The sequence below is a fragment of the Condylura cristata genome, unplaced genomic scaffold, assembly GCF_000260355.1.
Source record: "Condylura cristata isolate star-nosed mole 26May11 unplaced genomic scaffold, ConCri1.0 scaffold00008, whole genome shotgun sequence".
NCBI lineage: Eukaryota > Metazoa > Chordata > Mammalia > Eulipotyphla > Talpidae > Condylura > Condylura cristata.
In genome coordinates, this window is record NW_004567109.1 from 58,077,481 (window position 1) to 58,102,621 (window position 25,141).

General features: G+C 54.0%; 1 protein-coding gene across 1 annotated transcript in view; it reads left to right on the forward strand.

The window, feature by feature from the left end:
- Positions 1 to 6: 6 nt before the first annotated feature.
- The window catches only part of FGF18 (fibroblast growth factor 18), a 31,835-nt gene continuing 6,700 nt past the window's right edge, over positions 7 to 25,141 (forward strand). The window contains exons 1-4 of the mRNA XM_004679213.1: positions 7 to 108; positions 282 to 318; positions 12,589 to 12,769; positions 23,942 to 24,048. Of these exons, the coding sequence (XP_004679270.1) occupies positions 77 to 108; positions 282 to 318; positions 12,589 to 12,769; positions 23,942 to 24,048 (357 nt within the window). The 5' untranslated portion in view covers positions 7 to 76. The remainder of the gene's footprint in view (positions 109 to 281; positions 319 to 12,588; positions 12,770 to 23,941; positions 24,049 to 25,141) is intronic.

The following is a 25,141-nucleotide window of genomic DNA, read 5'->3' on the forward strand; positions in this document are numbered from 1 at the left end:
GGCGCCCGGTCCCGGCCGCGCGGAGCGGACATGTGCAGGCTGGGCTAGGAGCCGCCGCCTGCCCCCCCGCCCAGCGATGTATTCAGCGCCCTCCGCCTGCACTTGCCTGTAAGCGCCCGCGCGCGGGGCTGCCCACCCTGTCTGGCCGTCTGTCCGCGTGCCGGGGGCTCTGTCTGCCCGCGCCGCGCTTCGTCTGACTTTCCGACTGCGTATTTGTCTGTGTGTCTGCGCGTCCCCCTTCCTCAAGTCCTACTGACTGCCTCTCCATCTCTCTCCCGCAGGTGTTTACACTTCCTGCTGCTGTGCTTCCAGGTACAGGTACGTGGTCGCCTGGTTCTGACCCGCCCCCGCCCCCCATTCTCTGGGTACCCTGCGACCCCCTCCCCCGGGCCGCGCCCCCTCCCTGTGCCCCACCCCTCCTGGGCGCCGAGCCCAGTGCACCTGTTCCCAGGGCGCGGAAGGGCGGCTTCGCGCGCCCGCCCTGAGCCGGTGTAGGCAGACTAAGGGCAAGGGGCTCCGCTGCGGGGTTCAGGCTGGCGCGGCTCCTCTCGGCCTTAAGTGGGGGGAGAGCTCTGGAGCTGGCGAGCTCAGCCGTTACAGTGTGCCCGGCTGCAAGCCCCCTGACCTTAGTCGGCGAGGAGTTGGGACCCAGGGGTTTTTCCTCTGCCGACCGTCCCCGAATCTCTCCGTCCGCTCTTTCAAACAAAAAGGCTCTTTTCAGCCCAGTGGATTTCGAGTCCAGGGAGAAAGCTTCAGTTGTAAATTACTCTGTGGTTTCAAAGGCGTTTGCAGGAGAGAGAGAGAGAGAAGGAGAGAGTGAGAGAGAGAGAGAGAAAGAGAGGGAGAGAGAGAGAGGGAGAGAGAGAACTAGGGGAGACTGGGATGAGAGGGAGTAGAGAGGGATGGCTAGACCCAGGGGCCTTTTCTCCTGGCCCGCTGCGCTGCGCACACTCTTGCCCCAAGGTGGTGCAGCGCTCAGCTGGTTCCCCGCCTAGCTCCCTGCTTGCTAGCTCTCGGTGAATCAGAAGAGGGCTTGGCTCTCAGCCTGGAAAGCACTTGCTAAAATCTGATCTGTTACTTCAGCAGCTTTCAGACTCGGGAAGGTCTTGGCACGCAGACAGTTGGAACGCTCTGGCTTCCAAAGCCATGGAAATGAAGGAAAAAGGAGGGGTGGAGGGAAAACGAAGAGGGAAAGAGGGAGCCGACTTCAGACTTCAGCCCGATTAGAACCAGACCAGGGCTGCTTTAGCATGGGTGTGGGGTGGGGGAGGAAAGGGACCAGGAAGTGCCAACTGTCCTATGCCCCCACCCCCCTCCAACCTAGACCAGGGAGGGAGGGGACCTAGGAGAAACTCAGCTGGGGCCAAAAGAGATTATCTACCCTTTTCCCCTGTGGGTTGAAGACAGGTGTCCTTAGGGGGTGACAGAGGATGCTTAGGCCTTAGCCTTCCAGATTCTGGACATGCCCAGAGAGAGAGCCTTGAGCAGGGAAAATGGTGGTTTCCCCAGTTTTCTGGCCCAAGGAGTGTGGTGTGTGTTAAAGCCCAGTAGATTTGCAGTGTTTGGTGGTGGCAGTGTGTCTGCTGTGTCCCATACCACTTCTGGGAGAGGGTTTTACACCAGGATGGTCATGGAGTGGGGGAAGGGGCAGCTGGTTGGGGCAGGAAGGATGGCTGCCTGACTGGACGGTCGGACGCATGGGTTCTTTCCTCCTGTTGTCCAGGCTGGGGTCCCCAGTGACTCCTTGAATCAATACAACTGGAGTCAGTAAGTCAAGACTGGCTGTTTGCCAAAGCAGATGTGACCCTGCGTGGTGATGGGGCAGGGTTTGGGGGGGCTGGGGAATCACTGGTGTCACAGAGAGAGGCCAGTGCCAGGCTGGGCCTGCCTGGTTTGCAGCTGAGGTCCCAAGCAGAGGGCAGGCCCTGAGGTCACTCCAGGGGGTCTGCTTGTTTGACCTGGGTGAGAGCTCTCTTCCTGGGGTCCAGGCTGATGAGCTGGGCCTAAGGGTAGAGAGGTGGCTGTGGACCTTACTGTCATTGCCTTTCGCTGCCTGCTGCCTCTGGGCACTTGAAGTGGGGCCAGGGGAGGGGGACTGCTGTGCAGTCTTTATGTTCTCTGGAGGAGTCTGAGGGAGGGAACCTTGGTTCTGTATTCCACCTCCACCTCCATCTCCACTAGCTTCTCGGGAGAAAGCTTGAGCGGCCTCTCTGGGATAGGTCTCTCAGGGTTAGGCCTTCAAGAAGGTGAAGGAGACTCCCCTCCCAGATCTCCTGCCTCATCCTTTGCAGGCTTTTCCGCATCCAAACCACCAGAGGATCATCGTCTTTTAACCGATGGGTCACACACCCTTATATAATCTCAGGACAGGTTTACGGGGGAGGAAACATTGCATGAAAAATGATGCCTTGTGTTTGGAAAAGAGTCCTCAAGTTTGTGATTCCTAGGAGATGAACACTACTGTAAGGGCTACCTGCAAGTTTGGAAGGCTCACAGTCCTCCTGCATGTTAGTCACCAGGAGTCTGATGTTGGCTTCCCTGAGAAGAGGGTGGTCTTTCTGGGCAAGACATACTTAGAAGGTGGTAAATATTGAGGTCTCCCTTGGTGCACAGGGGCCAGGACAGGCCTCCCGAACAGTGGGAAGGATGGAGGGCTTTGCAACCTGGCACCGAGGCCTAGGGCATCTTATCTTCCTTGTGTGCTGTTAGGGAATGGATACACCTATACTTTTTTTTTTAAGATTTATTTATTTATTCATACAGAACTGGGGTACAGGTCAGAGACTCATGGGCAGTGAGAGGATTCACCAGAGACAAGAGTGGAGAGCAGAACAGGCAGATCGACAAAGTACACTGCTGAGGGGAGCAGGGGGCGGGTCAGGAGAGGTCTGCTGCGCCATGTGGATCACCTCCAGGGTGGGGGTGGAACTCGCATTAAAGTGGCTGCTGCCAGCTTGCAGTGCTGTGTCCTAACCCATTGCACTATCAGGGAGGGCCTACACCTGTGTTCTTCCCCCCGACCTCTGTGTTTTTAAGGACAGGTCCAGTCTTAGCTGTGGTGCTTGTGGGTTCCTCCCCTCTTCCCATCTATCAGCCACGGGACCCAGAATGGTCTCTCCCCAATCCCCAGCCACATTTTCTTGAGCACATTCAATGCCAGACACTGCCCTCCCCCTCCCTCCATGTGGTGAGCCCCCTCCGGCCACCCAGGGAAGTGGGAAGCTGGGAATTTAATAAAATCCCTTCTCCACATGACTTGGGACTCTGTGGATAGCTCAAATCGGAAGAATTTATAAAATTTCCAAGGGGAGCAGGCGGCGTGACCAGTAAATTGCTTTTCTGCACTTGGCTGAGCGCTGACAATGACACCGGGCTGGGCCTTTCACGCAGCTCGGCCGGCACCTTCGTGACATTGTTCCTGCCGCCAGGCTCGGCTAGGTCCTGTCCTTCCCCAGACAGGCCAGGCATGAGGCGGGCCAGCACAGGGGGCTGCCACTGGCCCCTCATCCCTCCCGCAGCGGGCCACTTCCTCTCTCTCCGCTGGCATGTGTTCAAGTTCGGAAGTTCCTTCCACGCCCCCTTGGGCCTGACCAACCCCCACACCTGACCTCCTCCATGAGGTTCAGACCCTTTCATCAAGCTGGTGAGCGTGGGGAAGCTTGAGACAGAGTCTGGGACATGAGGATGATGGGAAACTGTCCTATTGCTTAGTGCTTTTAATTTCTCAAAGTAGTTTAATCCATCTGTCTGTCCATTTGCTCTCTGGTCGGGTATTCATACAACAAGTAGTGACTGGCAGCCTACTTTTTGCTGTTCTTGCTTCTTGCAAGGCCAGGGGAGTCTGGATTCAAAGTTCTGTATTCTTGCTACCACCTCAGGCAGGCTTTTCAGAAAGAATACTGAAATTAGTCAGGAAGGGAACTGATAGGGAAATGGATTCCCAAGAGGCACGTTCGTGAAGGACCCTAGTGGGTTGTCACTAGGGACACTGTATGATCCCACTGTACGATCCCCATGGTGGATGATAAGAATCTGGGAGGGCTGTTGAGGACATCACACTGATAGTCTGCAGACCCTGCCTGATCTTTCTGGAATGTTCTACTCTCAAATGATCCCAGAGTCAGAGGTGGGTGTTTTGTTGGGGGGAGAGGTGAGCTCCAGAGGATTCAGCATTTCCCTCCCAGCTTCTTTCCCGGCGTGGATGGGGAGGAGGCGCCATACCAGCGTTCCTGCTGCCCCAGAGTGTCACCCAGCTCTGAGACCTAGGAGGCTGAGGCAGCTGTGTCAGGGCCATAACCCTGCTTTGGTCCTGTCCAGGGCATCTCTGTCGTCACGGGGCAGCCAAAGGCAGATGGAGGAGCACAGGGAGGAGAACTCTGAACCTCACTGTCCTGCAAAAAAATGGGGGCTGAGAGAATCGGCGTGCAGCTCCATCAGGGTAATAAGGACACTTAGATGCTGCCAGGTATCACAGGCTCATAAGGTGACAGGTATTTTCTCACGTGTCCAGGCTAAGCACCACAGGCAATCTGGAGAAGCCGCCTCTGGTTGCGCAACAGGAGCAGGCAGAGGGATTCAAGTGTGGGGTGTGGGCTCTGGGACCCAGGCTTATAGAAAAGCAGCCTGAGGTCTCTGCAGTCTGCCTGCCTGTTTTGCCTCAGGCTTGTCTTTGCTGTGTGGCATCAGGCAATTTACTTACATTCTCTGGGTCTCAGCTTTTGCATCTATAAAGTGGGAAATTAAAAAAAAAATCAATTAATGAGTCTTACTTCCTAAAGGTGAGGCAGGGGAGTGCCCAGGGAGCCCAGTGCTTTCTTTCTGAACTCTTGCTTCAAGACCAAGCTGCTCCTGTGCTGGCATCCTGAGGGGCTTCCCTTATCTAGCTGATGAACCTTTCTGCTTTTTCCTGGGTCTGCCCCCAACTTGCAAAAATCCTGCCAGTCTGGCCAGGGCTAGGGACTGCCACTAAGCCTGTTGCCAGCCCTTTGGGCTGAGTATAGGGATTTGTTCAGGAATACCAGTGGGGGAGCGGGCGCTTGTGGGTTTAGTCAGGCTTGCTGGTAGGGGTTGGAGGGTGTTTGGGTATCCTTGTTCTTTCTGAATGTCTCATCTACTTAAAATGCTGGCATGCTAAGAGTGGAGCCTAGTGAAACCCTTGTGGTGTGAGCAGAGATACTCTCAAGATCACTGGTTCCAGCCCTGCTTCTCTTACCTCCTCCTTGTATGACTGCCCTCTCTGTGCCTCAGTTTACCCATTTAGGTGTTGGTGAGGGGAGCTAGGTGGCTTCCGGGTGCTCAAGTACATGAACTTTGGCACCAGAAAGACCTAGGTGTCTGCACTGCTTTGCAGCTTTCAGCAAATTCTTAATTTATACCCCTGTGTACCTCAGTGTTTCCCCTCTGTAAAAAGATGAGGGCCCTGTTTGTTACAGGTTACCATAAATACCAAATGAGATAATGCATGGAATAGCTCGCTCTGTGGCTAACACACATGCTCGATAGTGACTGCTTCATCAGTTACGTGCTGTGCATGTGTTAGGTACAAACCCAGCCACAGATTGCTGAAGGACATGCCTCCCGCGTCGGTACTGTCTCCTCCAGTCTGACTTGGAAGCTCAGACTTTGGACTTAGGTCTGGATTTAATCCTATTGCACCACTCATAGGCTGAGGTCTTGGGCAAGATCCTGAGTCTCTGTCTCCTCGCCATGTGGGAATAGGGAAAATCATGCACTTCCTTGGCCTCTGAGTAATTGAAGCCATGTCTTGGACTTAGTATGCTGTAGGTGCCCATTTATGATGCATCTTTTCATCAACAATCAACAAACATCTTGACGATGCGTACTGCATGGCTGGCTTTTGCATGGCTGACTGGGTTTTGGGACCATGAAGAAGGCCTCCAAGTCTTCAGTATTTTCCTCATGTTCCCTGGGAAGAGATGACTGACTCTTTGGGCAGTTTTATTTAGCACCCTGCCCCACCTCCATCCCAATCCCACTGTATCTTTAACTCCTTAGCACTTTATCACTGTCCTAAGACCCAGCGTCTTTCCTGCTGGGGTTCACAGGGATGCATAGGAGTTTGGGATCTAGACCCAGCCCCACCTTGCCACTTGGTAGCCATGAGTGTATTGCTTGGCCTCTCTGTGGCTCATTTTTTATATGGGCATCGAGCTAGAACCATCCTCTTGGGGCTGCTGTAAGGGCGAATTGTGGCCTCCTGGGGAAAACACTTGGCAAGGCGCCCAGCTCATTATGAGTGTTAAGTAAATGTGAGCCGCAGTTACACATTTGACTCTGGCGTGTCCTGAGGCAGGCTTGTCCACCAGCTCATAATTCCTGGAAGTCAAGGGAGGCTGGACCCATCCCTCGGGCCCTACAGTAGCTGGCAAAGATCTGGCGTGCAAGATGAATGTGGGGCCAGTGAGGAGCTTCTCTGGGTGTTGGGCATCTGGATTGAGAGCCCCCTCCCCCGTCCTGTGCTGGGCTATAAGGGACTCAAGACTTGTCCCAGCCCTCAGGAACTTTATTGAAATCAGAGGGGTCTATGTAGAGGACAGAACTCAAGGATTCAGTGGGCTCTCTAAGGACAGGCCCTCAACCAGGCCCTGAAGCAAGTGGATCTGGCTAGGAAAATGATGTTGAAATAGAAGCAAGCCAGCAAAGATGCTGTGAACCATTGTGTGTGAGTACACAGGCTCACTCACATGCTCAGGGGACTTCAAGCCAGTTGGGGTGACTGAAACAAAGACTTCAGGAATGGGGTGATGTCAAAGGCCATGGTGGATGTATGCCAGAATAAAAGATTTTTAGACATGCAAGACCACTCTCCCCACCCAGGGGCTTTAAGGGAGAGGGAATTGAGGCAGGCATTGTTGGGATGAGGGGGTGGGGGAAGGAGAGAAAGGAGCTTGTGTCTTTAGGGGTCCTGCTCCCTCCGCCAAGCTGGCTGAAGGGTTGGCTGTCAGCGGTACCCACGCTGACCATCTGTATGAAGGCCGATGCGTGGGGAGAAGAAGATCCCCGTTACCTACTGTGGGTGGCAAAGCCCCCTTCCGTGCTGATGGCTGGGTCTCGCCAGTCGATACATATACCAATATTATGCCCTGGAGTGTAATGGACAGGTGGGGGGTTGGCTGAGCCTGCATCACTCCCTCCTGGCTGAGTTGGGTGTGGGGTGTGTGATGGGAGAGAGTAAGAAGTCTGGAGCTGAGGGGTGGGTGGGGGCAGCAGTCTGAGCCAAGCGCAGGGTCAGGGGGGTGGCCAGACCTTCCTCCACCCCTTTCTGTCCACGGGTGCCAGCTGGGGAAAATTCATGGACTCTGGAGCCAGAGAAGGGTTTGGAGCTTGGCTGTGCCACTGTACAACTAGAGCCAGTCCCTTGGCCTCTGTGTGTCTCTCCTTGTCATGGGTCTGTTAATGGTTCTGACCTGCCCAGGTCTTGCAAGGAGGAAGGAGTCTGGAAAGTGCTTAGTTGGGACCCTGACTCAGAGCAAGTGCCCAGTCAGTGGAGCCAACGTGCGTTTTGCTCTCAAAGATGATTATAATCCATGGAGCACCTTGGCTGGCAGTGCCCCCCGGGCCTGAGTCCAGGCCCGCTCTCGAGGAAGAGTTGGGGAGCTGTGTTTTGGGGTGGAGAGAGGGGACCACTCTCCAATTTACCAGGGACCACTCCAGGAGGGGGGTGCAAGTCTCAGGTTTGAATCCAGAATTTGGAGGAGTCTGAAAGCCCTTGGCACGCCTGGGCCTGCGATGCTGCTGGAGGAGGAGGCAGGCGGTGGTGGAATGTGGCCGGAAGTCTGTGGGCTGCCCCTCCTGGGACTGGCGCGACCCTCCCTTTCTGGGCAGGCTGCCTGGAGACAGGGGCACAGATTGTATGAGGCCTCAAGGATGGGGACCTGGCGGGAGGGGGCAGTCTGACCCCATCCTCCTCTCTTGGGTGGGGGGAGTGAGCTCCAGGCCTTGAGCCCTTTCATGTTTAATCCCTGGCCCCCCATCCCTGCCTCAGCATGGCTGGTGGCCAGAACCAATTGCTGTCCTGAATAGGGGGGAAGGGGGAGGAGGAGCAGGGGGATGGAGGAGGCATGGGGGAGGGGGGGAAGGGAGTAGGACTTTGAATCTTGATTTCTTTTCTCACCAAATCTGTGATTTTGGACACATCACCTCTCTGAACCTCAGTTTCCTCATCTGTAAAATGGGGATGGTGATCATCCAACTCCTAGAACTGTTCTGGGGGTTACCTGGGGTAATTATTTACCCAAAGTGGTTCTTCGCTCAATGAGTAGTGGTTAGTTAGAAAACAAAACAGAAAAAAAAGAAAAGAAAAAACAACAAGAAGAGTAGCCACAGCTGTTGTTATTAACGTCATCTTTTTTTCCTTGATGAATTTTCCCTGTTCTGCTGATGAAAAAATGAGGGACAAAGAAATCAGCTGTTGATTTGGGTGAGGCAGGTGAGACTTGAAGTCAGTCAGTGACCTCAGGTGTGTGCAGGTGGGCATCTCTGCTGTGTGTGTGTGTCCTGTGTATTGGGGCAGGTGTCTGTGGGAGATGGGAGTGTGACCGCAGGGAAAGAAGCCCTCCTGATAGGCCTTTAGAGCCATGGCCGGGTGACAGGCTGGCCTTCAGCCAGAGAGTATCCCGGGGACCATTGGTTGTTCCCAGTGGTCCTGGGTTGATGTCTGGGAGCTGGTATTGACTCACCCCCACCTCTTTCACCCCATGGCATTTTCTAGCAATGTGCTTAAGGGAAGAGGCTCGGAAGGTAGGTGGGGGCCAGATTGGCTGGGACACTGTCCCTGTGGCCAGTGGGGACTCTGGCAGATTCCAGAGCAGAGAAAGGGCTCCTCCTTCTATGTTGGGGGGATGAGAGGCAGGCAGCAGACCTTGGGCTCTGGCCACTGAGAACCTGTGGTGGTGGTGATTGGGGAAGTTTGGGGGAGAGATGACCTGTCATTATACAGTTCCCGGATTGGGGGTGGGGTGGGTTAAGTTGTCCCCCATAGTCCTCAGGGCAATTGGGATTATAGGTTGGTTGCTTGGGGACTCCACTGTAGATCACCCCTTCTATGGGAAAAGCCACCCAAAAGATCACCCATAAACATAGGATAGGAGAAGGCAGTGACAAAGGCAGCTTCACCCTGTACAAGGAGCTATGGTTTCTGTGCCAGGCCTGCTCACTGTCATTTTTTTTCCCACACCGCAGCCTTTCAATACCCGTGGTGGTATGTGGGTGGGTGCAAGGCAGGCAGAGAGCAGCTTTGACTTTTCGGGGAGGCTTAGTAGATGGCCCCTTCTTAGCCACGAAGCCAAGTGACTGGCCACCAGCTGGCAGGAAAGGAGGAGGGGAGAATGTTCCCGTGGGGAGGCAGAGCCTCCGAGGTCCCATCTGTGAAATGGGCTCCCGCTGGTGTCTACCTGCATGTGCTCCTGCAGGGCTTCTTGGCAAGGGCCTGGCACAGAGGCAGGCTGAGCAGTGAAGAGCTTTAGGAGACTTCCTGCCATCCCTTCACTGGGCACTCTGCTTGCCTGACTATAAGTGGTGGGCCTGATTTCTGCTGCCTGGTTTCCCTCATTCTAGCCACTGTCACTTAGCACACATTGCAGGGTGCTTTTGGGGGGCAGTGTTGCAGATCTGGGGATGAACCAGCTAAGCTGAACGCTGGGGATAGTAAGTTGTGTCTGGGGGCCCTAACTCAGCCTGGCGAGGGGGCCAGGGAAGGCTTCTGGGGTGGAACCTGAAGCAGGTGTCAGCTGGCAGAGGAGGCAGGGGGCCCTGGGCAGAGCACACAGCTCGTGCAAAGGCCTAGAGCCTGCCAGAGGTCTTGCCCAGGAAGTCTGGGGATCTCCCTGCCTTTTCAGAGGGACAGACTCTGTTTTCCTGTCAGAGGTCACCCCCTTACATCCCTTGGGATGGATCTGGCCAGAGAGTGGCGGAGGTGGTAGAAGTCTGGCAAGATGGATTGTTCCCCCTGCGTCCCAGGGAAGGGCCACCAGATAGCCCCTGCTGACCCTGGGTCACCCACGCCTCCTCTGTCCAGTGGACCAGGGAGAAAATCGTTAATGGGAGGCTGGCTTCTGGGGCAAGGCAGCCTCCTTTGGGGACCTGGGGTGAGGAGATTGGTTTGACCTCAGGTCGATAAGGTCTCCTGTGAGCAGGAGGAGAGTTGGAGGACAGAGGGGAGCTGGAGGCCCGCCCTTGGGGGAGGTGCCAGGGCCAGGAGGCTTCAGGAAGTCATTCCAGAAAGGTGGGTGACCCTCCGTGGAGGGGGTCTTTAGGACAAATGCTCACCAGATATGGGCCTCAGAGAACCCTGGATCTTCTAGGTGTGAAGAGGTGGGTCCCACGTTTCAGATCTTGGGTGGGACTGGTGATGTGTCCTGCATTGAGAGGAATGGAAGCGGACTTGACTTATCTGAGCCTCAGTTTCTACATCATTAAATGGGAGTGCTAAGTATTCATGCTTTGCTGGGGTGTGGAGAGTACCAAAAGCAGTAACATCTCAGACTACTCTATACTGCTGTGCGGCAAGTCTCGGGGTTGGGGGGTGGGGAGAGACGTGTGGGGGGGGCCTGGGCCTTGTGGCAGTATGGTTCACCTGTGTCCTGTCTGGTTTGCGGGTCTCCCTGAGAAACTCTTTAAAGGCCCCAGTTATTCTCTTGGTAATTACCCATACTGAATGTTTACCCCGACCAGACACTGTGCTAAGACTTTCTATGGTTAATCATCACAGCAGCTCATAAGGTGGCTACTCTCAGCATTATTCTCACTTTCTAGGTGAGGAAACTGAGGCACAGCAGTTGGTAACTTGCCTAGGTTCTTAGTGAGGAAGTGGCATGAGCTGGGATTGGAAGTCGCAGGTGGAAACCAGCGGGGTGGGGTGGGCTGGGAGCAGAGTGTGGCAGCTGCCTAGAACTCACTGGCTTTGTCTCTGTGACCTGCCAGTTCAACTTTGGAGTGTCAGCCTCTGCATCTGTAATGTGGGCCGATGCTTATGTGCTGAGCATGAGAGTGAAGATTAAATAATGCAGTCCGGCTGAGGGGCTGGGGAGTGAGGACTTGTGCAGGTCAGCGAGGGGACAGAGATCCTGCGCTGAGCATGGGGTGTAGCAACGTGGGAAGCATATTCATGTCAGAGCTCGAGTGCACACAGAACAAACTCAGGGCTTCCAGAACTGCCTAGCTCTGTGATAAAGATGGGGTGGCCCAGCCATACAATTAGCAGGGCATAGAAAAGCCTAACTTAATGCTAAATGTAATGACAAGACTTCGGGTCTTTTCAGTGTTCCTTCCTTCATTCATCATGTTTGCATTTCTACTGTGCTACATGCTGGGCTATGGCAGCAAGAAAGAAGGCGCCAGCCTGCATGGTACCCCGATTTTACTGTGTGTGTGTGTGATGAACAAAAACCAGATAAATGGATGTTCCATCAGGTTGAGAAGTGCTAGAGAGGAAAATGAGGGATGATGGAGCAATGGAGAAGTCCGAGGTGGGGGCTGCCTCAGAAAGCTGTGAAGGAGGGCACACAGTCTCTGGCTGTGTCATCTGGGTGGAGACCCAACTGGAGTAGAGGAGTCAGAATATTCAAATCTGGGGAAGACTGTGGACGCCGATGGCAATCAAGTGCAGAGGCCCTGGGGGGTGTGTGTGTTCTGTGTTGGCAACGGTCAGCCCATGCAACCGGTGGGAGCTGCGTGGTAGGGGCCGACGGAGGCAAAGCGGCCCTCATCTTGCGGGATTTGAGGCCATGAGGACACCTTGATCTAAGTGCGATGGGAAGTCCTGGAGGGTGTGGAGGGGAGGACGCCATGAGCTCATTGGGCTTGGACGAGAGATTGGCAGGGGCAAGAGTAGACTGGTGAGAGGCTTGTCCTGGTGAGAGGCTGTTTTCAGGGAGATTGGAGAGCTCTTGTCCATACAGCCAGAGGCAGGGTGTGGTCAGACAGCTGGAGGGTGTGGTCAGACAGCTAACATGTAGGGGTGCAGGGGGTTTCAGTGGGAGAGACAAAGTGAAGGCTTCTCCACAAAGGACCCAGAATGAGGGCAAATGCTTGGGAGTGTGAAGGAGCAGGAAGAGCCTTGGGGCACAGAGAGGAGCCCCAGCATTAGCTCTGGGGAGAAGGGACAGTGCACTCTGGCCCATTTGTTCCCAGGACGAGCCCTGCAGCGCTCTGTCCCTCCCCACTGGGACGCCAGCAGCAGCTGTATGCCCTGTCCCGCTTCCATCTCCATGCGGGTTAGGGCTCTTCATCCTGGTGCCTGGATGGAGTCCGCTCTACTGTTTGACCGAGAAGGAGGTAGAACCGCTCTCCCTCTACACTTCTTGCTCCCACTGGGGGTTGCGATGGAGCTGGCAAGCTTTGTTGTCAAACAGATCTGGGCCTGATTCTTTGCTTTGCCACTTCCTGGTGAGGCCACTTTGGGTGACTCGCCTCACTGGTCAGCCTAAGTTGCCTCTCCTGTGTGCTGGCGGTGGTAGCAGAGCAATTGTGAGCGTGTGCTGAGGCCCGGCTCTTGTGGAGACCGTGGCTGCTGTCGGCAGGGGACCCACAACTTCCAGGGTGACTTACGGAGACCCTTTCCCTGCCCAGGTGCTGGTGGCCGAGGAGAACGTGGACTTCCGCATCCACGTGGAGAACCAGACGCGGGCTCGTGACGATGTGAGCCGTAAACAACTACGGCTGTACCAGCTCTACAGCCGGACCAGCGGGAAGCACATCCAGGTCCTGGGCCGCAGGATCAGTGCCCGCGGCGAGGATGGTGACAAGTATGGTAGGTGCCAGCCCCTCCCCCCACACCCTGCACACGTGCCTCCCGGCCTGGCCTCTGAGTGAGATCCCATCTCTGCCCCATCCTGGCTGTGTACTTTAACACCTGGCACTGAGCCTTTCTGGACCTTGAGTTTTCTTATCTGTAACATGGGGGTGCACTGATGCATCCCGGAGCCTCTTGTGGCGAGCACTCACTGAAGATGTGAAAAAAAAAATGCTTTGGCTGACAAATATCCCACAGATGGCACTTGTCATGGGGGATCCGAGGCTGGCTTGGGCGTCCTGACATAGGTGGCTGCTCCCTGTGGACCTGCTTTACCAGCCCCGGGATCAGACACTCGGAGGGAGCCTCTAGTTTATGCTTTTTGGTGATGAAAATTGAGCTGGCATGTGTGTGTGCGCGTGAGTAAGCATGTGTGTGAGTGTGTGTGTGCCGTGAGCTTGTACACCTGTGGGGCATGGAGACAGCACCCTAAGCCACCATCCTCTTGACCTACTCTTGACCCTAGAACTGTCTGACACTCCTCTGGGATGTTTTGGGAAACCACCTGCTTCATGCTGCCTCCACTAGGGGCCTGGGGGGAGTGAGACACCCCTGCTCTCTTCCCTTCCCAAGCTCCCAGCCACAAAGTGCTCAGCAGTGAGTGAACAGACAGAACACGCCCTGCACAGAGCTCAGAGGGGCCTGGGGCCAGAGCCTGAGCAGATACTGCCCATGCGCCCTCTGGCTTCAGCCTTCTGTGGTCAGGTCGGTGTCCTAGACCCCAGACCTGGAGGGATGGGAGCTGGGGCCGTGGGTGGCTCCGGCACAGGGCTGGGGCCTGGTCGGCGGGTGCTCTGCAGGCTGCCAGCCTAGGCTTTTCTGGGATGGTGCCCCCCTACCCGCTAGCCCCTGCCCATTGCAGTCAAGACATGACAACAAGACAGATCATTTCTTGGACCTTTTATCTTGGACACCATTTATTTTCCCTCAGCCCCGGGGCAGGACTGACCTCATGGTAGGGCCCAAGTGTGGCAGCTGCACAGTCACTGGGGGCTGGGCCAAGCCAGGCTGGGCAGGGCTGAGCCACGCTGGGCTCCGCATCTCCAGGCCAGCTGCCTCCCCCTGGTTCCTGCCCCATCTCTCTTTACTGTGTGCTCCCCTCCCTCCCTCTGTCCCCTTCTTCCGTTTTCAGTCGCTGCTTCTCTTTCCATCTGTGCCTCTCCTTCTCAGACAGGGCCATGTCTCTCCTTCCTGGTTCTCATCCCTTCCCCTCTTTGTTTCTGCCCCCTCCCTGTCTGTCCTTCTCCCTGCCTGCCTCCCTCCTCTCCACCTCCACCTCTCCCAGGCCCTCTGCGGGCTTCCTCTGGGGCCTCCTTCTCTCAGGGCCCCCCTCTGTGGACTCCTGGCTGTGCTGGGTAAACCCAGGTGGCGGCTTTCCCTGGGATCGGCTGTCCAGTTGCTGCCAGGGAAGGGGCAGCTGGCTGGCCGGGGCGGGAGGGAGGTGCCCTCCTGGGGAGTCCCGGGAGCTCTTGCTGGCCCCTCCAGGCTGGGAGAGTACAGGGGGGTCAGATTCTGGTCTGAACCATCTGTCCACACCCTGAGACAGGAGGCAGGCACTTGGGAGGGAGTGAGGAGCCCAGCCGCTCACTCCAGAAGCCACTTGCCCTCTCATTTCCTCTGCCTGAACTGGAGACTCAGGGGATCTCACCTGCTGTGTGACCTCAGGCAAGCCCTGTGCCTCCTCTGGGCCTTCGTTTTCCTTTTATGATACAAGAGTTGGAGCACAGCCGTACAACGCTGAGATGCATGTGGAGCATAGAAAGATCTTGTTAAAACCCTGCTGTCCGGTCGGAGGCAGTCTGGATGGGGCTTGAGCCCGCATTTCCAACAAGCGCCTGGGTGGTGCCCCTGAGAATGTACTTTGCCCTCCAGGGACCAACCGTCTTGGCTCCTCCCCTAACCCCTGGGACTCTAGAATTTCACAGTTCTTTCAAGGAATATGTTCTGACTCCTCCGCCCCCCCCACACCAGGGCAGCATTGGGCCTTGCCGCTTCTTCATTTAAATGTTGCATTAGAAACGCAGATGAGGCAAAGGACCCCATCTGTGAGCCCTGGGAGAGGAAGTGGACAATGGAGCCAATGAAGGCTCCCAATCTAGATAATCAATACAAATATTATTGGGAGGGTGATTTATGTGGTAGAGCAGGGCCAGGGGATGGATCTGCTTTAGGAGCCTTCTCTGCCTGTGGGGGAGGGGTGACCAGTAATCTGGGGTCAGGCCAGGGGGTCCAGAATGGCCCAAGAACCTCCTCCCTCTTCTCAGGGCTGGTTCCAGCTGAAAGAATGATACAAACAGACTCATCATATGCAGTTAGGGTGCAGGGGGTTTTCAGCAAACTCAGTATAAACAGAATCTCCTGTAAATGCCTGGAATCAGTAATCCCCGAATATATTCAGGAACTCAGATACCATATCCTGCCCAGGCAGAAGGCCCCTAGGGCGGGAGCAAGGCACAGACCACCTTTGTCTGGGTGCCTTTCCCAGGAGCTCCGGCCTGTTTAGCAGCAGTGAGTGGTCTGGTGAAATCTGCATGTATGTCAGGGGTGCTGTAGCGTCCTGTAAGTGACTCCTCCTGGCCCCTAGAGCTTTCTCAGAGAGCACTCTGAGAAGAGGCACTTTCCTTAGCCTTGCACTGGGCTCTGGAGCAGTGGAATGCAGACCAGGGGATTGGAGCCTTAGGTAGTGGATACCTCGTGGGGAGAAGGGTCTGGGGGAGGGTCATCCTGACCCTCTGGGATGACACCTCCCTCCATTCCTTCCTTTGGTGCTGGTCACCTCTGTCCTTCCTGGGAGAAGCAGCACTGGCCCAGTTTCTGCCTGGCTAAGTGAAATGGAGAGGCCCCATCCTCCTTCCTCCGAGGGATGCGCTTAAGCCCAGGCTGTGGGTCACCAGCCCTGCCTGGCTGCGGGAAACAGCACTGTGGGTGATGGCATTTGGGTTTGGAAGGAGACTATGGGGCTGACTGAGGCCACGCGTGCGGATTGGGTGAGGTAACCCCCCTCCTCCCCATTCACTCCAGCACATTGGGGAGTGGGTGGGAAGGCAACTCTGTATAGATAAGCTTTGTGATCAGATAGTCCTACTTTCATTTAGAAAAAAGGCTTCTCTATCTGAGAAAAAAAGTGAGAAAACCTCACCATATTCTGCAGTAGGCCAGCTGCTCCCCCTCAGTGTCCCCCTTGCCCCCCTGCCCTGTATTCCCCCATATCCAGAAGGGACAGAGGGCTGTGTTATCCAGGGAGGTGGTCTTTGAGGTGTTGAGCACGTAGACCCTGGGGTCTGGTGGGATTTCAAGCTTGGTGCTACCACTTCCAAGCTTGAGGCCTTAGATCGGAGTTCACCTTTTGATCCTGCTTCCTTTTCTGTGAAATGGGGTGATTGAATGAGAGAGTATCTTATAGCCATTATTATATGATTATTAGAACAAGAATATCAACAACACCTGAACTCATTTCTGTTGTACGAAGATCAGGGGTGAGAGGGTTTGTTGTGGGCCCAGGTGACTCTCCCTCATGGGAACTGACCCTGGGGCTCCAAGAAGGGACCCTGCCTCTTGCTCATTCATGGGTCCTGGACGCATTAGTTGCAGATGGGAGAGGCTTCTTCCACATGATTCTAAGCAACAGGTCAGATGAAGAGGGAGTCTTTGGACCCTCTTGTTCTGGTTTCTTCTTCACTGATGATTCCTGACCTCAGGGGTCAACCTCAGCTTGCTCCAAGGCTGGAGCCCTCACCCATTCCTAGGGGCTGACCAAGTCAAAATAGCCTAGACCCCTAACTTTCTGTGTAACTTGGGACTCTTCTGTCTCTCCCTGGCCTCCTTCTGGTTTCTTCACATCAGTGGGGCCAGGTGTGGAGTGTGCGGCTTCCTCTAGCTCAACATGGAGTTGGCTGTGATTCCATCTGTGGAGGCCTTGCTGGGCACCCGGCTCCCCTTGTGTTACAGGGGTCTTGCTGTAGGGGGACTCCTCTAAGAATGTGAGCTCCTTAAAAGCAATGGCTTTTAGGGTCCTCCCTGGTGGCGCAGCGGGTTAAACCACAGCACTAAGAAGCTAACGCTACTTCAGCATGAGCTTGATCCCCAGCCCCGGAGGTGACCCACATGGCACGGCAGACCTCTCCTGATCCTCCCGCTGCTCCCCTCAGCAGTGTACTTCATCAGTCTGCTTGTTCTGCTCCCCACTCTGTCTCTGGTGAAGCCTCTCACTGCCCCTGCACCTCTGGCCTGTACCTCAGTTCTGTATGCATAAATAAATAAATCTTTAAAAAAAAAAAAGCAATGGCCTTTATTCAGGTATGAGTTCTGGGGCAAGAAAGCAGCCCCCCTTTGAAGGTTGCTACATAAATGAATACAGCATCACAGTCAGGGCAAAGCAAACTGGACTGGCCGGTGGGCTCATGCAAAGCACACCCATACAGCATCTCTGGGCCTTTGCTGAACCGCTGGCCAGCATGGGCTCCATTTCCCTCATTTCATCACCATGTTGGAAGATGGTGTTGGTATAAGGAGCAGGGGGCTTGGGTGGGGCGGTGTGGTGGGGTTAGCAGGACTGCCGCAGCCCCAGCCTCTGAATCTGGTACCCTAAGTGCATGCCCACACAGCTGGAGAAACAGGAGCCCGCAGGTCCTCTACTCAGAGGCTCATGCCACTTGGGGTACTGTCCCGGCCTTGGTAGCCTGGCTCCTGATGATGGCAGGAATCCGGGGCTCCACTGCTCTGTCCTTGCGCCCAGTGACTCTCCCCCTCCCTCCAGCATGTCCCGCTGGGCCTTTGCCTTGCTGTCCCTCAGCCTGAGCGTGCAAGGCTTTTGCTCTCTGGCCTCTCTCAGGCTTCCGCTCAGTGGAGAGAGGTCCCATGTGTGTACCCTTCTAGGGATATTTTTATCCTTATCAGAGAGGTCCCCTTTTTGTCCCCTCCTGCGCAGATTTTTCTTCCTAGCACAGATAGCTACTAGACATTCCACTATGTCTTTAGTATTCTGTCTTTCCTAGTGTAAGGCAAACGTGTGTGTGTGTGTGTGTGTGTGTGTGTGTCTGTTTTCTACACTGCTTTATCTCCATGCATAGAGCAGCCATAAACAGGTGCTCACTGTTTGTTGACAGAGTGAGTGCCTGGAGCACCCAAGGATGTCAGGAGGGCAGGCCCTCGCATGGCGGTCACCATACACTGGGTGCTTGGCATGCCAGTGACCCTCCCTCCTTCTTTCCTCCTCTCTTGGACCACTCCAGCCAGCCCGGCTTGAGGGGTACGGTGGGGATGATTCCCCTCATGTGTCTTCCCTGATGGAAGGAGAATGCATGTCTCAGTCTGCCTCTTAGCCTCGTGCACATCCACGATTTCTATCCTCAAGGAAGGTTGCAGCACCTAGCCGCCCCTGCTCCCACCTCTGAAATGGCCACACTGCAGCTCCAGCAGGGATTAGACAGAGCTCCTGATCAATCCTATTGATTCTTCCCCTCTTCTTTTCCATGTGGCCTGTGAAACTCCTCAGGGAGCTAGGGAAGGGACCATGGGCACCTTTGTACATGTGGGTGCCCATTTCCCCCCATGCCCCCACTGCTGGGGCACCCCACCTCCCGCCTTCTCAACCTTGCCACCTTCAGAGGGGAGGGGGGAGGGAGAGAGAACTGATCAGAACAACCTCCCAGTGTCCTTTGTAGCAAGGACATTTCCTTGCCCAAGGACACCTGGAGAGTGGCCAGGGGCACTGTCAGCACTGTCCAGAGTGGCCACCCTGAACAGGACGCAAGTGGGGCTGGGTACCTTCTCCACTGTCTTGGGGGTTTACTATGAGGCCTGGGGCAAAGAAATCCTTCCTCCAGCTTTTCTTCTCAGCTCCTCCTCTCTGGTCCTGTCTCCTGTGTCTCTCTTTGCACCACACATCTCTCTCTGTCTGAAGCTGTCTCGCTACCTCTGCATCTTTCCCTGTCATTTCCTACTCTTTAAACCAAAAATCTTCAAAGGGAGTCCCTGGATCACCTCCTGGGAAGCCCTGCTAGGGAATCAGTCAGCCAGCCAGCCAGTCAGTCAGTCAATCAATTACCATCACTTCTCATTTCTCTGCCTTGGCTGGCATAGGTGATGTCTGTCCCACTCTGCCTGCACACCTCTGGCCAAATCTCTGTGTCTCAGACTAACTCTCAAGTTACCCTGCCTGTTTTCAAATTCCGGTTTGACTGTGTGATGGTGGGTAAGTAACTTTACCTATCAGTGGCTCAGTTTCTTCACCTGGAAAATGGGCACAGTGGCTCCCATCTCATGAGGTGGTTGTGAAGACCTACTGAGTCACTGAACACAGTGCCTGCCAGGTGGAAAATGCTCACCTATATGTACTAGCTGTTACTACTTATTATTGTTGTTGTTGTTCTAGGCTTTTTAAGAGAAACAAGGAAGGAAAAAGAAATTTTGATTTGTGTTTTTTTAGGTGAAAACTTTCCTTGCAGCTCTTTCTCTTCCACTCTTCTATTTTCCTCTATGGAGACTGGAGAAGGGAGCTGTTCTTTGAACTTATTTACCTCCCAGTGTCCTCCTGGTCCCCAGCCCTGGTCAGGCGCTGGGCTGCTCCCCTCATCCCACCATGAGACTGGTCCCGTGGACTTGCTTGTGAGTGGAGGCACTCAATACCTGCTGTTTCTGCAGACTTTTCTGGAGCACATCTGCAGCCTTCTCCTGTCTCTCTGGCTTGGATGCTCTAAGGCTCCCCCATCTCTCAGTGCAGCTGGAAGGTATCTTCCTTAGGGTGCTTGGAAAATCATTGGGAATTGAGTTGAAGAGGGGTGGCCCTGTGACTCCGTGGCATCTCCACCACAAACCTCAGGCCCCCAAAGTGAGGCCAAAGAAGAACTTCCTTGTCCACTTTTGGTGTCCATTCCTTTCTCCTCCCTTGGGAAAGGGACTGGCATGGAGGAGAAGTAAGGAGTGGGGTAGACAGACCAGGACCTCTTGGGTTAGCCTGCCTGTGTTTGAATCCTGCCTGGATTTTAACTGTATTGCTGTGACATTGAGACTCAGTTTTCTCACCTGTAAAATGGGAGTAATAATAACAGTTCTAACTTTTTGGGATTATTGTAAGAATTAAATGAGACAATGCCCAGCACATCATAAGTTATAAATAAATAAGTTACCAGTACTTCCTAAAGGGTCAGAATCAAAAGAGCCCTTGAAGGCTACTTAATCCTTGCACAGAGAGGGGCAAGTTTTGCCCTTTATCACACAGCAAGTCAGAATATGTGATAGTAACCCTGAGGCTGAGGATGGGTGGGTGAGTAGTCAGAGTTCTAGTGAATGCCAGGAATAACCCTAGGAGCATGCGGTGTTACCCTTGTGTGGAACAGGATGGTTAAGCTGTTGAATATGGAATCAGAGATGGCGCTCAAATTCTACTGCTGCTTTTCTATCCTGCTTTTTCCAGCTCTGTGCCCTTGGACAAATCTCTTCACTTCACTGAATTTGAATCTTCATTTTTAACCCTTACATAGCATTGCTCTTACTACCTAACATGGCCGTGTATATATTTACTAAGATTTGTTTGTTGGTCATTTGCTGTGAGCCAGGTATTGGTATCACTGTGGTGATGAGACAAATAAGTCCTTGTTCTCATGGAGCTTCCCTTTGGGTGGTTGGAGACAGACAATAAAAATGGAAACAGATAAGTCAATATGGACAAGGGCTCTGAGTGAAATGGAACAGAGAATGGTAGAACTAGCCTGGGGAGGGTGGTGTGACATTGAACAGCATGGCCAGGGAAGGTCTTTCTGAGGAGGTGAACTTGGAGTGGCATCCCAGGAGTTTAAAAGCCACTATGGAAAGTTCTGGCCAAAGTGGTCTCCAGGAAGACCTGAAGGGAACAGCCAGTGCAAAGGCCCTGGGGCAGGAGCGCACTGTGTTAGAGAGGAGCAGTAAAGAGACTTGGTGGCTGGCAGGCTGTGATTAGAGGAGGGAGGGAGGGATGGTCAGCAGGGGCCAGATCATGTTTCCCTTGTAAAGAGGCTTGATATTAAGTGCGTCGGAGATCCACTTCAGCAGGGAAGAGTCAGAATTACCTACATGTTTTTAAATATCCTTCTGGCAGATGGGTGGAGGAGAGACTGGTGGGGGCAAGAGGCTGTTGAGTAGTACAGACAGGAGGGGATGCCAGGGTGGTGAGGAATGGAACAAGATAATGTCACAGACTCCTCCTGCCTGGCCTGGTATAAGCCTGGAGAATGGAACTGAGCTGAGCTGAGGTTTCCAGCTCCTGACAGCTGCATCTTGGAGCTTGGGTCATGAGAGGGGGCAGTGTGATGCTGAGGATCAAGCAGGAGCTGTGGCAGACCTGGCCTTGAGGGTGGGGTCTCTCTCTCTCTCTCTGTTTCTTTCTCTCTCTCTCAACTGCTGCTGCTATTACTCCCCAAAGACTTTACATAATTCTGGCCCGACTCCCTCCTCATTATGTCATACACTGAGTGGAGTCTAGGTCACTCTGTGGCTTGCTGCGGTCGGTTGGGGGAGAACAGACTTCTGGCTCCTTTAGCAGCGAGGCAGTGGTGCAGACCCTCCCCATGCTGGGGTGGGGGTGGCTAGGCTGGCTGGGGTGGAGGCACAGTCCAGCCCCAGCCCTAGGCCTTTGTTGGCTCAGGCAAAGGCCAGGGCCTCCAGAGTTGGCTGTGGATGATGTGTAGTGGGGGCTCATGATTTGAGCAAGTTATCCCATAGCTGGGGGCTCTCCCTTGGAGCCCCAGCAAGAAAAGGCAGGCAGATCCAATGTCAGACCCATTGCTTGTCTGAACCTCACTTTCCTAAGTTGTGAAATGGGGACAAAGACAGCCAAGGTCTAGGAGGGTGTGTGACTTCAGAGGGGCCTCCAGGGAGCCAGATATTGTGCATCATACCAGACATTTGAGGGTATAGCATGCGCCAGGGGAGAGGCCGACAGAGTCATCTCCCTCTCAGACTCATTTGGGGTTGCCTGGACCCCAGGCTTGTAGTTTCACTCCCCTTCCTACAGTCTCCTGTTCCTGTTCTCAACCACAGAAAGAATCAGAATAGGGTGGGGCCCTCCCCTCAATCTCGCACAGGTAAGAAACTGAGGCTTGGAGGGGGAGTGGCTTGCTCAAGGTCACACAAACCAAGGTGCCAGAAATAAGTTCCAGACCGAAGCATTTTCTGAAGCATTTCTTGGGGTGTGATGTCTGTGCTCCCCGGAGGATGCTGAAGAAGTTCAGGTCAAAAGTCACACCTCAGGGAGGCAAACCGCTCCACCTCTACACACAGATCATTTTTTCCATTCCATTTTCTTCTTGCGGGAAACTATACATATATTTTTATCATTATAAGGAAACTTCAGCAATAGTTACTGAGGTTTTCTTACCCAGCCTCTGCAAAAAAAAAAAAAAAAAAAGGCACCAGGCCTTTCCCAACATCCTTTGGTCTGAGTTTCACAGTAATGGCAGAAGATTGGAGACCATTATTGCCATACCAAAGTGGAGAAGGTCCGAGGTCATACGGTTGGAACTGGGGATTCCAGATCTGTGCTTTGCAAAGCCCTCGCCTTCCCTTCCACCTGCTGCCTTCTTCAGAAGGCCTGCGAGTTGAAGACCCTTCTGACCCCCACAGCTCCCCTCCTGTGTGGTACCTGGGCTTCGTGAGGGGATGCAGAACACAAGTTCCGGGCTCCTATCAGGCTTGGCCCTGGATTCTTGGGGACCAAATGAACAGGAAGAGCTACAGAGAGTTTGAATTCCAGTGGAACAGGGCAGGAAGGGCCTGCAAACCTCCATCACAGTGTTGGTTAATATTCTCAATGTTTGCAAGGGATGGGGGAAGGTGGAGAGAAGAATGTGCCTCCCCTTGTTTCTAGAATTACTAAATTCTTGTTAGATCTTTAAATTTTATGTAAATTCTTCTTTTTTTCCTTGGGAGGGTGGGTATCATGTTTTAATTAGCAATGGTGTCAAAGGAGAGCTAGATTAATTATTGGAAATCCTGAGTTCCAGATGGTTTTAATTTTCACAGCAGGGCACCAGGGTATATATTTTTAAATTTTTTTTATTAAAATCATACCTAGTGTATTTTAGGGGCACTGAGGTACACTCTTTGTGGCTCCAAGGATACTGTATTTAAGGCTATGATTTTAGTTATGGAGAAGCAAGTCCCTTGTCACCAAAATTAAAATTTTGAGGGTAAGGGAGGGGCAGGTGCTAGGAAGTAAAGGGTCAGGGGAGGGAGGGTGAGAAGGCTGGGGGGAGAGCAGCTGGAGGCGGGAGGCAGGGGTGGGGGACCAGGCACAGGGAATCAAGACCAGAGGAGAGAGATTCAGGGAGGGCACGTGGCTTACCAGAGTCACACATCACTCTACTTGGTAGAAAATGTGGACTGGCAGAGGGATGGGCAAGAGTGGACACAGCCATGTCTGGTCAAGGGACAGTCATCCTATGACCACTTGATGTCCTTGTTTAGTCATGGCTTTGGGGTTCAGCTCCCGTCCCCATACCAAGGGAGGTTCCCTGGAGCATGGGCACTTTACCATGGCATTTTCACTTGCACTAGGGTGAATCAGGTCCTGACTGGGACTCCTGGGACTGATCTTAGGCCTTATTGGCCTGGACTGAGGAAAGTAGACTATTCTGAAGTAGCCTCCCTCCCCAAACCCTTCCATGCTTTAAGTGGCCAGAGCAAAGGGGCTGAGGGAGGGGACACTAGCAGAGTTCCAGATATTTCCCTGGAGGAAGGGATCGCTGATCAAAATTTTGGAGAAAGTAGCTTGCGCCCCCAAGGCAGGGTATGTACATGCCTGCATGCCTGTGAGTATGGTGAGCATGAGCGACTTCCAGAGCCTGCTGCTTCTCTGGGGTATTTATATGGGAAGCTTTTCTGGTTTGGGTGTGAAGTTGAGTGCTGTGGAGGGTGGGCGGTTGTGGGGAGTAGCTGGTCTTCAGCTACTGGGGTTCCAAATGCAGCTAAAAGAGACTGGGGGTGGGGAACAGGTGAAGACAACTTCTATCTCCCTGACAGAGCTGGGGGCTCCCCCATGATGGATGTGGGGGAGTGTGAGGGATGACGGGAGCAGGGTCAGAGATCATGTCACTGAGCCTTTAGCCCATGCCATTGCCCTTGGTAAAATAATGTGTCTTATTCTGTCTTTCGAAGCCCAGCTCCTAGTGGAGACAGACACTTTCGGTAGTCAAGTCCGGATCAAGGGCAAGGAAACGGAATTCTACCTGTGTATGAACCGGAAAGGCAAGCTTGTGGGCAAGGTGAGTGATGGTCTGGAATTGCACTGGGGGCCTTGGGTGGGCTCCCTTGGTCATTTTGGGTAGCTGGAAGGGTGCAGACTGACTCTGGGGAGCATGCAGGGCCCTGGTATTTCCTGGTGAATGTGTAGCTCTGGCTTGCTCAGTAATGGGAGCACATGAAGGGATCTGGGCTCCCAGCTTGTGTGATCCTCATGTAGGAAATAGGGATCCGGCAGGCCAGGGGCTGGGCTGCAGCACGGTTTCAACAATCACTAGGGGTTTACAGTGCTGAGCAGCAGTGCCTCTGGAACCCGGCGCCTCGTCAGCGCTGGGCCTCACGGTTCTAGCATTTCAAGAAGATTTTATTACTTTGGAACAGGCAAGAGAGCTGCGTGTAACAAATTAGGGCAAGGGTGGGGGTGCAGATGGGGTGGGCCCACATGCCAGGGGCTCTGATCTCCACCAATGCTGGTGGAGTGCCCCCCTTTTTTCGAGGGGGGGTGCTTGCTTGTTAAGTTGCCATGTAGCTTCCTCTGAGTGTTCAAATGGAAGATTTGACTGGCGGCTCCTCTATGGTGGAGTCATACTCTGTATTTCCTTTTCTCTGTAGGGAGGGACCCTGCTCACATCCATATCCAACTAACATAATGGGGGGTTACTACTGGAACAGGTGGCATGGAGGGCAGATGCCACACCTGATTCCAAAGTGCTGGGCTTCTGCTTGGGGGCAAGGCGTGGCTGGTTTGGTGACTCTTTTTGTTAGACGGCAGGGAGGCAGGTCATCTTTTTGATTCCTTAAATCCCCTCTTATTCCCCTTCCCCAATACCATGCCAGGGTTCTGAGTCATGGTCCAGTAACTCAAGAACCATTTGGTAATAACAGTCATCAGGATAGCCTGTTAACGGAGCACCTGCTTCTGCCAGGCGGTGAGCCAAAATACCCACGGGCCTCGCCATGAGGTTGGTAGTGGCCTTCCCATTTCACAGATGAGAAAACTGAGGCTGGACCACGTCACCAGGGGCACTTGTCCCAGATCCTACGCTACAGCTAGGCGGAATTCAGAGCCCATTTGGGAAGGGAAAGATTCCAGCCGCACTGCCCACACCAAATGAA